Genomic DNA, 15,415 nt, shown 5'->3' with positions numbered 1-15,415 from the left:
GCATTGTGGCAGCAGCAGTAGTTGTGTGTCAGGGATGATGCTAAACAGTGTGAATTCCCTTCCAGAATGTCTGGGTGGTGGAGAGAGAGAGAGACAGAGAGAGCGGTGCAGGACTGCACCAGGTAAGGCGTTCAGCTTCTTTTCTTAGAGAGACAAATCCACAGGTTCAATACACAGCCAAAAGCATATACTCAGGATTAACATATCACGCTAGCTTCCAGAAGTTTAAGATATAGTCATCGACACCCCCCACCCCTACCCGATCCCCCCTCCCCCCACCCCCCATCCCCAATCCATAGCTAAGTCAAACTCCTAAGGACAGTCTGTCTGGTAGATGTTGAGAGAGGAACCCCACCCCTGAAGCAACAGCCCCTGTACTTAGCTGGGCCGGGCTGGGCCAGGCTGGGCTGGGCCGGGCGGGCTCCAAGGCCTGCCATGGGTCTCCCCAGGGCAGACGTTTTCACCCGTACCTTACCCAGAATGAGTGGGGTGATCCCAGATGCTTGCTCCCTAGTGGACTGAGCCACCCTGCCCATCAGTGAGGGACAGGGCACTTTGGGGATGGCTGGTATGGAGCTACTGTGCCTGGGGGCAAGGGCTCCCAAGGCTGACAGCCTATTGGGCTGGCTGTAGACAGCCCTGTGTGGTGGCTGTTTTCTGCAGACCTACCATCAAGGCATGGGCCCTTTAGGGTGGCTTCTGCAGAAGTGAGTGAGTGTGAGCCCAGGGTGGGTGGGCACAGCTGAGCTGAGTGCCCTCTCCCCTCCACTGGGTGCTGTGCCCTGGTACTACTGTTACTGCTCCCGGGAGGGGGAGCAGACTCCAGGAGGAGCTCAAGGCCCGCGGGCCTGCCTACTTCAGGCCCTAGCTCCCCTGGCCCCCAAAACAGAAGAGGAAGGTGAGCCTGATGTCACCTGTCAGCCCTAAAGAAGAGATAAAATCCAGCTCTGCGGCAGGCAGGCGTAGTGACGAGGGGCCTTTGCCCTCACAGTGACGACCAGAGGCTGGGGAAGGGGCAAAGATACCCAGGGTGGCAGCTGCCGGAGCCCGGAGGGACAGCCTCAACCCAGGGAGTTCTCACTCCCTGAAGACGGAAAGCTCTCCGACCCTGACAGGGCTGGGCAGATGCATACAGGACACACCACAAGATGCAAAGACCACAAAGCTCTGAACCTGGGGCCGTGGTTGTGGGGGGCAGGCCTGGGTGGGTGCCCTACTTGATGAGGGTTTTTAAGGAGCGGGTGAATGTGCTCATAACAGTCGCTGAAGTTGGGGAGCCCGGGAAGTGCCCTGTGGCCACCCCAACAGCTGCTGCCTGCTGCTGCTGCTGTTGCTGCTGCTGTTGCTGCTGCTGCTGCTGCTGCTGCTGCTGCTGATTAAGGTTCCGGGTGGTGGACTCCTCGGCCGCACGCAGGAGGAAGGTGTAGTTCCTCACCACCTCTTCAACCTTGGCCAGCAGCTCTTGGCGCTGGGCCTCGGAGCGCACGATGAATACCAGCCGCACAAAGGTCTCGATGAGGCTGCTCAGCACCTGGAAGCTGCCTGTGATGGCTGCCAGCATGTGAGTTGGGCTCTTGTCCACATTGGCCACGCGGCGGCAGGAGGCCCGGAGTTCCTTGAACTTGAGAGAAAGCTCGAGCTTGTACTCAGAGATCTGAGATACATAGGGCTTTGGAGCGCGGGCCTCAGGGCTGGCCACGCACTGCCGCAGGACCGTCAGCAGCTCGTTGGTGTCCAGCCTGGCGGCCAGGAAACCGTCGGGCAGGCCGTAGGCGCGGGCCCGCAGGGCACTGATCTTGGCCAGGCTCCCCTCGAAGGTGGAAACCCGCAGGTCAATTTCCTGGGTGCGGGAGGCCTCGGGGCTGCTGCTGCTGCAGGTGGTGGCATCCAGCACCTCCAGGGTCCTGCTCATCACGGGCACCACCTGCTCTTCCAACTTCATGCCCGGCAGGATCTTCATGGGGATGGAATAGGAGAGCTCGTCCTTGCCATCACTGGTGTCATCCCCCATGTCGCACTTGCGGTAATAGAAGCAGTAGCGGATGGAGCAGCATTTGCCGCTCTCGCTGTCCTCATCCAGGTCGACGGGCTTTCGGTACACCTCTTCCGGCAGTGAGAATACTGCCATCTGTCTGGGGCCTTTGGTCTCGGGGGCAACCTGGACATATGAGGGGTCTCCCAGGGTTGGTGACTCCAGTGGCTTGTTTTTGGGACCCAGGCCCAGGGGGAGGCCTGCCTCTACCTCCTTGGCCTCCCTAGGCAGCATGCCCAGGGGTGGGTGCGGATAGATGTCTGAGGTCAGTGATGCCCTGTCACCCTGATCCAGTTCGCTGATACTGTAGCGGCGCATCAGCTTCCGATAGTTGGGTGCTCCCAGACACTCCCCCCCTGAGGCACACGTGGTCAGGCAGGAAACGCCACTCTCTGGGTCTGATCGGCACTCTCGGGATTCCAGGCTTGTGGAGCGGATGCGCCCCATGTTGGTGGGGCTGCTGAGGCTCAGGCCCGGGCCGGCCTCTGGCTGCCTCTGGGTCAGGGGGACTCTGTCCCTCTCCCGCCCCTGGAGGCCGGGCACTGGTGTCTGAGGGACCTGAGGCCGGCCCCCCCGGCAGAGGCGCTTGCAATCACAGCTACGCCTCTGCTCCCGTGACATGCCAGGCCCCTGCTGCACAGGGCTGCTGCGCAGCTGGCAGCTGCAGCGACCTGGTGCCGGGGGCTGCAGGTACTCAGTGCCTGGCAGCTCCCCCTGGCTCGGGGGCTTCAGAAGCTCTTCAAGGAACTCGAGCTCGTACTGCTTTACCTTCTGCAGCTGGGCCTGCCGCTCATCAGTCTCCTTTTTCTGGCGGGTCGGGAACGTGGCAGAGAATAAATTGCGGAGCCGGAAGGGCCCTCGGGAGGACTTGGGCTTTGTGGGGCCTTCAGAGGCTGAGTGGGCTCCATCCAGGGTTGTCTCCAGCTTCAGGGAGGGCATGGTGCTCACCTGCCGGCTGGCAGCCTGAGGCCTCAGGGGGCTTTGGCCCCGAGGTTGGCAGCTGGGGCTCTGGCCTCGGGACTGGCTGCTGGGGCTGTGGCCATGGGGCTGGCAGCTGGGGCTCTGAAGAGCCATGGAATAGCCGGCTCGGGGTACCAGGCTGGTCTCCTCGATCTTGCTGCTCTGGGCCATGCCCTCCAGCTGCCCCTTCTCCCCCTGGCTGGATACGGTGCCCTGCTTGTGCAGGGTGGGCTTAGCACCCTCTGGCCCAGCCTTGCCTGCCACCTCCCCTATAGACTGCTTGCTCAATGACTCTCTGCTCGCTCGTGAAAGGTAGCTTTTGGGAGGGAAACTCTGAACAGGCAGCCTGTCCTCTTGTGGGGAGAGGTGTGGGCTGTCAGCCCGGCTGCCTGCAGGTGCTCTGGAGCCAGAGGAGACCTCGAGGCTCAGCTGCTGCTGGGAATTCCGAGAGGTCTCTGGAGCACCGGGGCTTATTTTGAACTTCAGATTCTTATTGGCACTACCGCTCATCATGCTAACTTCCGTCCTTCCCATGCTGACCTCGGGCCTCCCCACGCTGGTCTCCAGCCTTCTCTCCCCACTGCTGGGGGGGTTCATTATGGCCCTGCTAGGGGTAGGGAGGCTCTTAGGGTGAACCACCTGCTGGAGGGCGGCTGAGATCATAGCCGGGGTCACGCTGCCCTTCGGGTCTAAGAGAAGCTTGGGACTCAACCTGACTTCTTTGGGCACGTTCTCCCTTAGTTCAGAGACCTGCTCTTCACTGAGGGACGGTGTGGCTGCCCTCAGTGACACCTCCAGGCCTGCCCGAGTGTGGCCAGGCCCCTTGTCCTCAGGAACTGGGGACAGCAGGCTCAGATTCTTCTGCTCACTGAGCTGTGGGGACAGCGCCGGGTGCACTGCCAGGGCGTATGTTCGCTCCCGCTGTGGCTGGGATTCTGATGTGGGCAGCTTCCTCCGAGTGCCAGGGGGGCCGGGGCTCTGGCCTGTGACAGTTGGCTGCAGTGCTGGGTTGGGATCCGGGCGCCCAAGAGCATAAGGGGCTGTGAGGACAGCCTGGGCTGCGCAGCTCTGGATCCGGAAGGGCAAATCCTTGCGAGCCAGGAGGCTCTCCTTGTTGAGGTGCTGGGCCAGAAAATAGGTGGTGTTCTGGTGCTGCTTCATGGCAGACATCATCTCTGACATGTCCGTGAGCTCTGAGGAGTTGGTTTCATGGCCTGAGTCCAGCGATGATTCAGGGGTGATTGTAGCCAGCACAATCAGACCTGGAGGGACAGGGAGAGGGCTTGCTGCACTTACTCCAATCAAGTCCTTTTGCCAGCCATATGGAGAAAGTTTAGGGGGGTGGGGGCCAAGGGCAGCCAGCAGGATTGAAGCTGGGGTGGGGGTGGGGAAGCCTGTCAGTTCAGGCAGGGGGGGCAGGGGGAGAGGAGGGGAGAGTTGGGGAGGGGCAGAAGGAAGCAAGCTGGAAGAGGGCTCCCAAAGGGTGGGGAATCCGAAAAAGAAACAAAAGAGGCAGAGAGGATGTCTTCTGGGCAGTTTGATGGCAAATTAACATGCATGGCACATGCAGAGCAGCATGCTGATCATCACTATTTTTAGATTCAATAGTTAGGAAATGTTTGTCAATTGTCTTGAAGAGGGCTGCCAAAGAGATGCCCCTCTCTATCTAGCCCTCCTCAACTGGTCAGGCCTGCCTACAGCGAGGCCCTTTCACCTGCATCTGTCCTCTCCCCAGTGACCACAGGGGCCTCCAGCTAGCCTGGGAGTAGCTTGTTTCTAAGCTCCAGACTCTGAGCAAAAAGGAACGGTGGCCCCAAAGGCTAAACACAGCGGGGGGGGGGGTGCCCTACCACCAAGGATGCCCTCATGCACACAGGAAAGGTAGGGGCTGGTACTCTCCCAGGTCTCAGCTGGGCTGCCTCCTCACCCACTCTCTTCGTCTTCTCTGTCCACACTTCCTCCTGCCTCACATACTTTCTCATCCGCCCTATTCCTCTTTATTCCTATTATGTTGCTGTAGCGTTCACCTGGTGAACACCTTTTTTAGGTGTCTCTCTGTTCACCCGGTGAACACCTTTTTTAGGTGTCTCTCTGTGTGAGCGCGTGCGCGCGCTTGTGTGTGTGTAGGTATGTGTCGTGAATATGGGTGCATGTCTGACACATGAGCTTGTCTACAAGATGGATGTATGTGTGTCCGAAATGGGGAATAGCAGGCATGTCGGCTGGCTCTCCCACAAAATAATCACTACTAGTAATGGCTACTACTTATGAGTAATACTAATGGCTTTACTTCTTTTTACGTTCTGGGCAGTGCTTTGCTTGAATGATCTCCTTTTGTGCTCACAGCAAGCCTACATGATACGACTGTCATTACAGACCCACTTAAAGTGACAAAAGTGAGGTTCAGAGAGGGTAGGTGCCTTGCCAAAGGTCATACCGAAAGTGAGCCAAGAAGCCAGGACTTGGGCGGGTCTGACTGGGAGCCTATGTTCTTAGGCAAGATAAAAAAAAGAACTCAGCCCTGAGCAGGGTTGGCTCCTGGCTCCCCTGATCCTGGGTTACTAGGTGGTTAGCTGGTCATTTTTTTTTTCTTCCAGCCATGTGCATGCTGGATATTCTTTGCCTGTCTTCTAGATCTCTCACAATTTTGCTCTGATTCTTCATCCTGGCCTGGCTCCGGGGCTGTCACAGCCCCAATCCCTGGGGTCCATCTGCAAGACATTTCCAGAGATGGAATGGTGAGAGCCAGAGTTCTAGCTGGAGATGAGCAGCCGGCCCCTGGCACAGCATTGTTGATTTCCTGATCCTATCTGAGCTACCTGTGGCCATCCACTGCCCTGGCACACCACGGTTACTTTGACCTCAGCTCAGAAATAAGCAATATCACCTGTTGGCCCTACCTGGCCGGCAGAAGGGAGGGGAGGCAAGAGGGAGGAGGAACAATAGGCTTTTACCTGCAGTCTGTGGGGGTGGGGGGTGTGGTCCATCCTCTGAAGCTGCCAGGGCTTCCAGAGCCTGCAGAGTGGACACCAGGGCATCATCTAGCTCCTGGGCATGATCTCGTACTGTCCGGGTCTGCACACTGTCAATGAGTGTCACTGGAATCTCATCATACAGGAGCCCACACAGGTGGCGTCCTTGCTCCTGGCTCTGGACTGCCCGGCGCTTGGGGTCGTCCTCATCAGAACTATTGTCTCGGAAACCAGGAGGTGGGGCGGCAATGGCAGGCAACAGGGAAGTGCTCTCATCTTCCTCCTCCTCCTCCTCCTCGCTCCCAGGGGGTGGGAGGGACATCAAGTCTACCATATTGTCACGAGAAGAGCTGGGCTTTCCACCTTTGCGAGGGCCCAGCTGCTCCTGGAGTTTGGCTTTGCAAGAGTCACAGTAGAAATTCAGGGCTTCGGCCCCAAGGGAATTGTCCAAGGTGTAGGAGCGGGCCCTGCTGGTGCAAGGCTCATGGTTGAGGCTGGCTGCATCAAAGTCATCGGGGATCGCCTCATAGCCTTGGCCGGAGCTTTTGGAAGTGGGATCGGACTTGGTCCGGGGCCTGGTCTCCTCAAAGAAGATTAAGTTCTCGTTGACATCCGTCCGGCTTTCCTGCTCCTTCCTTTGTTCCCGCATGTGGAGGTAGCAAAAGCTGACAAGCTCAGAGTCGGCAGGTGGGGGTGTGCAGTGGTTCGACTTCCGGGGGCTGGCGCCCATGCTGCCCACATAACTACTCTCCTTTTTCCCCAGGTGGCCCCCAGTGACAGGGCGGTGGGCGCTGTGCATGTAATCTAAACCCAGAAAGAGAATCAACAGATGAGCCCTGGTGCTCAGGACCATGGCTGCAGCTCCCTGGTGTTTCTGGTACACAGCTGGATGGCAGGTACCGACAGAGCATTATTACCTGGCTGCGAGAGACCCTGAGAGTAGCACAACAGCCCCATGGTGTCTGAAATGGAAACCGGCATGGGGTGACGGGGGAGGGGCTGAGCAGCTTGGTATCTGGGTCCAATGGGTCTCTTACGTGGGTATATCTGCTCTTAAAGTCAGCTGTTAACACACTTTCACTTTTTAAAGTCTGAAATCCCCCTTCAGATTGTCCCTGCCCGTCCCCACCTCTCAGAGCCTTTTCATCCCCCCAGGGCTCTGTTACTCTTGTGTTAGGTTCGACCTCTTCTGGCAGAAGGCAATAAATCTAGCCAGTTACTTAGTGCCTTGGTGGGAAAATGCAGAATGGACCACATACAGTACCTGAAAATTTGCATTTCAGAGAGGACTGTCATGGAAGGACCCTAAAAGAATAAAGCTCTACTTATAGTATTGTGGGCCTCTGAATGTGCAAAGTCTATGGGAAATTCGCTGGGATGTGTGGATGTGGGAGGAGGATGTGGGATGGGAAGCATTCTTCCGAGTCCTCAGATCTCACTACTTCTCTGTATCTGTGCAGGGCCAGCCTGCCTGCTCCAGTAGAAATTGGGGTAGAATGTTCTTGTCAATAGCTTTTAATGATGGTAGGTGTGTGCATCTGAGAATTATCCATCACAAATGAAATGCTTTCTCTCTACATGGCTTCTCTCGCGTAGACCGTTTCGGGGGCCCTTCCCCATGTCATCTGGGAGAATATACTCAGACAAGGCCAGTTCATTTTGCTACCAGCAGACAGAGCGACAGAGGGCAAGCAGGCACTAACTTAGGCTAAGGTCATCACACACCACCCCATTTAATCTTCACAACAAGCCAAGGAGGTAGGTGCTGTCACGATCCCCACTTTGCAGAGGAAGAAACCAACCTGTTTGGTTATGTGACTTATCCAAGGTCACGAGTCATAAATGGCAGCCTGTATTTGAGCGCAGGTCCGAGGGACTACAAAGCCCATGTTTTAAACCATTGCTCTATCGTTCCTCGTGGTGGTGAAGGTACCAGAAAACAAACCTTCAAAATGCCTTCTGATTTCCAGTTTGACAGGGTCAATGTGTCAGTGTTGCTTTTTAGTAGACCTTCCAACCATTACAAAAGGATGGTGCTGGCACTTCACGACACAACACCAAAATACATGAAGCAACAACTGACCGAACTGAAAGGAGAAAACCACACAATTCAACGGCAGTAATTGGACACTTCACTACCCCACTTTCAACAAAGGATAGAGCAACTATACAGAAGATCAACAAGGAGATAAAGGGCCTGAACAGCTATAAACTAAGTAGACGTCACAAAAATCTATAGAACATGCCACCTACCAACAGCAGAATATACATTCTTCTCAAGGGTACCTGGAACATTCTCCAAGATAGACCATATATAGGTCATAAAATGAGCCTCAACAAATTTAAAAGAAATGAAATCATACAAAATATATGTGTGTTTGAGCACAATGGAATTAGAAATCAGTAACAAAGAAATTTGGGAAACTCACAAGTATGTGGAAATTCAGTAAAATGTACCTAAATAACCAATGGGTCAAGGAAAAAATCACAAGGGAAATTGGAAAATACTTTGAGATGAATGAAAATGAAGATACAACATACCTAAACTTGTGGGATCTAGCTATATTAGTGTTTAGGGATAAATTTATAACTATAAATACACATTAAAAAGAGATTTCACATCAATAATGTAACCTTCCACCTTAAGAGACTTGAAAAAGAAGAGTAAACTAAACCCTAAGTAAGCAGAAGAAAAGAAATAGGAAAGCATAGAGAGGACAGAAAAACACTAGAGAAAATCAATGAAAATAAAAGTTGTTCTTTGTTGTTTTTTGAGAGAGAGAGGGAGCACATGTGAGTGAATGGAGGGGTAGAGGGAGAGAAAATTCCAAGCAGATTCCACATGGGGCCCGACATGGGGCTTGATCTCATGACTCTGAGATCACAACCTGAGCTGAAAGCAAGTCGGACGCTTAAACGCCTGAGCCACCCAGGTGCCCCAAAAGATGGTTCTTTGAAAATATCAATAAAATTGACAAACATTTAGCTGTAGAGACCAAGCAATTAAAGAGAAGAGTCAAATTACTAAAATTAGGAATGAAAGAAGGACCATCACTACTGACTCTACAGATATGGACTTGATTATAAGGGATTTTAAAAAGAAGCTTATACCAGAAAACATTAGATAACCTTGGTGAAATGGACAAATACCTAGAAATACATGATCAAACTGACTCAAGAAGATAGAAAAACCTGAATAGGTCAATAGCAAGAAAAGAAATTGAATTAGTAATTAAAAGTACCCACTCCCACTAAAAATAAAACTCAGGCCCAAATGGCTTCACTGGTAAATTTTGCCAAATGCTCAAAGCACTTATACAAATTCTTCACAGATTCTTCCAAAAAACAGAAGAGGAAGGGAACACTTCATAACTTATTCTATAAAGTTGATACTACCCTGGTACCAAACCAGACAAAACATCACAATAAAACTACAGAGCAATATTTCCTATATAGAAACAAAGTTCAACAAAATACTAGCAATCTGAATCCAGAAACATATAAAAAGCATTATACACCACAACCAAATGGGATTATAGGAATGCAAGGTTGATTTAACATCCAAAATCAATGAATGTAATATACCATGTTAAGAGAATGGTAGACAAAACCCACACAATCATCTCAATAGACTTGGGAATTCTTGAGAAAAGAATTTGGTAAAAGCCACCACCCTTTCTTTCTTTAAAAAGTTTATTTATTTATTCATGAGAGACACACAGAGAGAGGCAGAGACATAGGCAGAGGGAGAAACAGGCTCCCTGCAGGGAGCCCAATGCAGGACTCCAGCCCAGGACTCCAGGAACACAACCTAAGCCAAAGGCAGATGCTCAACCACTGAGCCACCAAGGGGCCCTGAGCCACCACCCTTTAATGATAAAATTCAAAAGGCTAGAAATAAAAGGGAACTTCCTCAACATGGTAAAATTATCTGATTATCTGTGAAAAATCCACAGCAAACAGACCTGATAAAAAGACCTGGTAAAAGACTGAAAACTGTTTTAACACTTCTACTCAACACTGTACTAGAAGGCGTAGCCAGGACGATTAGACAATAAAATTAGATATAAAGTATCCAGATTGGAAAGGTTCTCTGCATGCAGATGACATGATCTTGTATAGAAAAAATCCCAAGGAATCCACAAATGCATTATTAGAGCTAATAAGCTTAGCAAGGTTGCATGGCAAAGGACAATACAAAAATTAATTGTATTGTTATACGGTAGCAACAAACAACCTACTAATGAAATTAGGAAACAATTCTATTTACAATAGCACCAAAAGGAATACAATACTTAGGTATAAGTTTAACAAAAGAAGTGCAAGACTTGTACAATGGAAACTACAAGCATTTGTGAAAGAAATTAAGGAAGATTTAAATAAATGAAAAGATATTCTATATTCATAGATTGGAAGACCCAATCTTGTTAACATGGCAGTACTTTCCAAATTGATCTACAGATTCAACATAGTCCCTATCAGAATCCCAACTGACTTTGTAGTAATTGACAAGGTAATTAAAAAATTCATATGGAATCACAAAGGACACAGAATAACCAAAACCGTCTTTATAAAGAACAAAGTAGGCAGACCCACACTTCCTGATTTCTCTTTTTTTTTAATTTAAGATTTTAGTTATTCATGAGAGAGAGACACAGAGAGAGGCAAAGACACAGGCAGAGGGAGAAGCAGGCTCCTTGAGGGGAGCCTGATGTGGGACTCGATCCCAGGATCCCCGGATCACGCCTCAGCCAAAGGCAGATGCTCAACCGCTGAGCCACCCAGGCACCCCCACTTCCTGATTTCAAAACTTAATACAAAGCATGGTAATCAAGATGGTGTGATACTGACTGAAGGGTAGACACATAGATCACTGGAATAGAATTGAGAGTCCAGAACATAAACTTTCATGTTTATGATCAAAGAGCCCAACTGAAAAATGGGCAAAGGATTTGAACAGACAGTTCATGAAAGAAGATATACAAATGGCCAATAAGCATATGCAAAGATGTTCAACACCATAAGCTATGACGATGCAAATCAAAACCATGAGATACCACTTCACCTCCACTACAGTGGATGTTAAAAAAAAAAAAAGACGGATGATAACAAGTATTGGTGAGGGTATGGTAAAACTGAATCCTCCAACATTGCTGGTGGTAATGTACAATGGTGCAGTCCTTTTGGGAAACAGTTTGGTAGTTTCTCAAAGTTAAACACAGAGTTACCATTTGACCAACAGTTCCACTCCTAGTTGTATACCAAAGAGAATTGAAAACATAAGCCTCCACAAAAACTTGTACATAAAGGTTCATAACATTATTATTCATAAAAGACACAAGATAGAAACAATCAACTATCCATCAACTGATGAATGGATGAAAAAAGGCAGTCTGTCTGCCAGATGGAATATTATTTGGCCAAAAAAACCAAATGAAGTAGTGATACATGCTACATCGTGGATAACACTATGCTAAATGAAAAAAAGCAAGCCACAAAAAGACTGTAAAGTGTATAGTTCCATTTATCCACAATGTCCAGGATAGACAAAGCTATAGGCCCAGAAAGTGTGGTTGTTTAGTGCTGGGTGGTGACTAGGGGGGAACTAGAGAATGAACACTAATAGATACAGAGTTGGTTTTAGGAGGGGTAAAAATTTTCTAAAATTAAATTGTGGCAATGATTGCACAGCCCTCTAAATACATTATATACACTCAGAAACGCTGAGTTGTGAACTTTAAATGGGTGTATTTTCTGGCTTGGAATTTATATCTCAATAAAGCTGTTTATTTAAGGAGTGCCTGGATGGCTCAGTCAATTAAGCATCCAACTCTTGTTTCAGCTCAGGTCATGATCTTGGGGTGTTGAGATTGAGTCCTGTGTCAGGCCCATGCTCAGCATAGTCTGCTTGAGATTCTCTCTCCCTCAGACCCTCACCTCACTCATTCTCTCTCTCTCTCTCTCTGTAAATAAATAAATAAATAAAATCTTTTTAAAAAAGCTGTTTATTAAAAAAATAAAGTACAGTACTGGGCAGAAAGTGAACTCTCAATCTTTAGAAAAAGAGCCAAAAATGTGCTCTGCACTTGAAAGAACTTTATGGGGTTTATCGTACGTAATCCTGTCAAATCTCTCCTGAGGTAGGTCCTGTTATCCTCAGTTTACAGGTAAGGAAACTGGACTCAGTTTATGGAGTCTATTCATGATCACATGACTAAGATAGGGCAGAACCATGACTAGAATAGAAGCCAAGTCTCTCTACCTTCAGATTCTAAGCCCTTGCTGTGTTCCATAGACCATGGTGCCCCTTTAAAGATAGACTCAGGTGCACCTGAGTGGCTCAGTGGTTGAGTGTCTGCCTTTGGCTCCAGTTGTGATCCTGGGGTCCTGGGATCACAGGAGTTGGAGTTAGTGTAAGTAATTAAATCCAGTAGGTTCAATTTAGGCCTTAGTGGCTGTACCTAGGGTGCTCTGGATCAACTTGGGGAATAATATGTAACTACCCTCTCAACCTTAGTGAAGAAGTGCTCTAGGGCAGTGCTAAGCCTGAAGCACAAACTGTCAGTTCAAGAGGTTTCTATCCTCAGGCACTTTCCACAGATCCAGGCCATCCACCAGGTGCTAACCACCTATGAGACAGCTGTACCATCAGTGCAGCCAGCTTGGCAATAAGCTGCCATAGAGGTGGCTCCCAGGGGCATGTCCACTAAGCAGGTGGTTACTCTTTTCAGACAAGGGCTGGAGGTCTAAGGATGGATTCTCTCCCTGAAAGGTGGGAACATTTCCCAACATTATGATTACAAGGCCAGGTGATGCCCAGACCACCACTTGGTACTGTGATTTCCAGATCCAAGTTGCAGCACAGTGCTGTGTGGCAGAGAAAATATGTCTGGAAAAGTGCAGAGCTCCTCCAGACATAAGGTTAGAAATGCAAGGAGAGCCAGGTGTGCTCGGCTGATGGCTGGAACAGTGTGCCTCTCAGATTGCAAATCTGCTCTAAATTGCTAATCAGCTTTCCCCAAGGGGGATGTCCTCGTCTAGCTCTCTTTACTCAGCCACTCAGAAGACTGACTTAAAAAAAATGCTTGTAAAGAACAGGATGGCAATCCAACTAGAGTTATGTTAAAAAATATATGCAGTGTGTGTACACACACATATATATACACACATACATAGAGTCAGGGCAACACTGAGTCAGCCAGATTTCTATTAGTTGGCTTTGTTATATTCTACAATCTGATGATCAATACTGGTCAAAAGGGGCACCGGAGTGGCTCAGTGGTTGAGCAATTGCCTTTGGCTTGGGGCGTGATCCTGGGGTTCTGGGATCGAGTCCCACATTGGGCTCCCCACAGGGAGCCTGCTTCTCCCTCTGCCTATGTCTCTTCCTCTCTCTGTGTGTCTCTCATGAATAAATAAATAAAATCTTAAAAAAAACGGGCACAGGGATGACCTAGAGGCCATTAGAGACACTCAATTTCTTTCTGAATCATCTGAAAGCATCTAGTATGTTAGGTCAAGCTTTAGTACTCTGTGCAAGTTGCTGGTTTTTAACTGCATGAAAATAGGTGAGTTGTGCATCGGATATACACAGTAGCCATTAACCAGAATATTCAATTTACCAGACCGAGCTGTCTTCTAACCATGGGAGAAAATCAGTGAGTTCTTCTGACTGTGCCCCACCACTGGGACCCCCAAAACCTTATTTTCCTGTATCTCCCACGATACTGGAGACAGCTGGTGGCTGCCTCCAGATCTCCCAATAGCTCCGTACAGGTGAGAACTGGCATTTGTTTGAGACTTTCTCTAAGCTGTGTAGGTCCTCAAGCCCAGGCATTGTTCTGTTGTGGCAGTTGAATTTTCCCTATGCAAATTCAAAGGCACTCACGACTGTACTGATATTGTCCATTCAATCAACACTCTGTGTTATCCCACTAGACTGTAAGTTCTGTGAGGGCAAGGACCCAGCATATAATGAGTTCCAGACAAATAGTTGATGAGCAGCCCCTGGGTGGCTCAGTCAGTTAAGCATCCAACTCTCGGTTTTGGCTCAGGCCCTGATCTCAGGGTGCTGAGATCAAGCCCTGTGTTGGACTCCGGGCTGGGCGCTGAGCCTAATTAAGTCTCTCTCCCTCTCCCTCTGCCCCTCAAACCCACCCAGTGCACTGGAGGTGCATGCATGTGCTTTTTCTCTCAAAAAAGAAAGAAAGAAAGAGTTGCTGAGTAAATACATGAGATAACTACTTTGGGGAAACCACTGATAAACCCAAGAGGCAATCCCTCACCTTCCATGTCCCTAGTTTCCTTTTTTCCTGGGCCCCCAGTGAGATGCAATGCTTTCTTTCCTAGTTGCTGGTTTCACAGCAGCCTTTAGGCCCAGCAGGCTAGGCACGGAGTTGGGCCAGCTGGCAGCTGCTGTGAGACAAGAATATTGCACCAGACAGAGAGATCAGGCCCTTAGCAGGCTGCAGTGCTGGCCCTGAGGAAAAAGCCCAGATGAGTCTGGCAGGATGCCCGTTCCCTATAGGCCTCTGCTAAACAACAGCTGGCCACAAGGGCTTCTTTCCTGGGATGCAAGTGGGGGCCCAGGGAGGAAATGTGTTTCCACTTTGTACCAGGAACTGGTGGCCCCGCATCATAACCTGAGTGGAGGGCTCCCCAGTGCACTGCTTGCAGTCCCCCTTTCTGTTTCTGGGGGTCACAGGATCAGGTGTGCACACTAGCCTCCTATAGTATATAGCTGTAATGCTTATCGTGCCCCACCCACCCAAAGCACTTAGTGGTTGCCATTGATCCAGCATCTAACAGCTCAAAAGGCCACATACTGGGCCCAGGCATGGACCCACACCACTGAGGAGGCGAAGCGGTACAAAGTGAACAGCACGGTGCTCCATCTGGCTCCTGCAAAGAGACAGGCCCTGTGCTGGAGGCAGCTGAGCCACCGTCACTCTGAAGGCCCCAGCGGGGACTCTCAGGAACCAGGGAGGGGCTCTAAAGCCATGCCTAGCATTTACATAAGCCTTCTTTCCAGGCTGAAATCCCTTCTAGAGAATCCAGTGAAACTGATTCGCCTCTGGAAAGGCAACAGGGGTGTGTTCAGCAACAGTGATGAGGAACAGGAAGCCCGTGCCCTCACTTGGAGGCACTATGCTCAAAGAGATTTATACCTAAGGGTGACACTGACCAGGATGCTGATGGGATAACGGAACCCTTTGGGAGGTGGATAGGATTACAGAGCCATCTCTGGGGCCTTCCAAAAGTGGATCCCCCAAAGAGCCCTCACTTTTACCTCTGGTTCTTGGCTGGGCTCCAGGCTCCCCTCTTCTGCCTTTCCTTCTCCCTTTCTCTCTCCCTATCCTGCTCTATAAGAGGCATCATTTACTTGGCTTTGATGACAGAGAGCATCACAATGCTAATCTAGGCTTGGAAATCACTTGGCCACCTGCAGGCT

The 15,415-nt window shown here is 50.1% G+C and overlaps 1 protein-coding gene across 2 annotated transcripts in view; it reads right to left on the bottom strand.

Moving 5' to 3' along the window:
• Positions 1-278: 278 nt before the first annotated feature.
• Positions 279-15,415, bottom strand: part of FRMPD3 (FERM and PDZ domain containing 3) — a 44,692-nt gene continuing 29,555 nt past the window's right edge. For both annotated transcript variants that reach the window (XM_038588011.1, XM_038588012.1), the window contains 2 exons: positions 5,947-6,768; positions 279-4,254 (listed from right to left, as the gene is read on the bottom strand). In XM_038588011.1, coding sequence (XP_038443939.1) covers positions 1,214-4,254; positions 5,947-6,768 — 3,863 coding nt within the window. In that variant the 3' untranslated portion in view covers positions 279-1,213. The remainder of the gene's footprint in view (positions 4,255-5,946; positions 6,769-15,415) is intronic.

Source organism: Canis lupus, chromosome X (assembly GCF_011100685.1).
Source record: "Canis lupus familiaris isolate Mischka breed German Shepherd chromosome X, alternate assembly UU_Cfam_GSD_1.0, whole genome shotgun sequence".
Taxonomy (NCBI): domain Eukaryota; kingdom Metazoa; phylum Chordata; class Mammalia; order Carnivora; family Canidae; genus Canis; species Canis lupus.
Note: the sequence above shows the minus strand (reverse complement) of the source record. Positions and strands in the feature narration are given on the sequence as shown.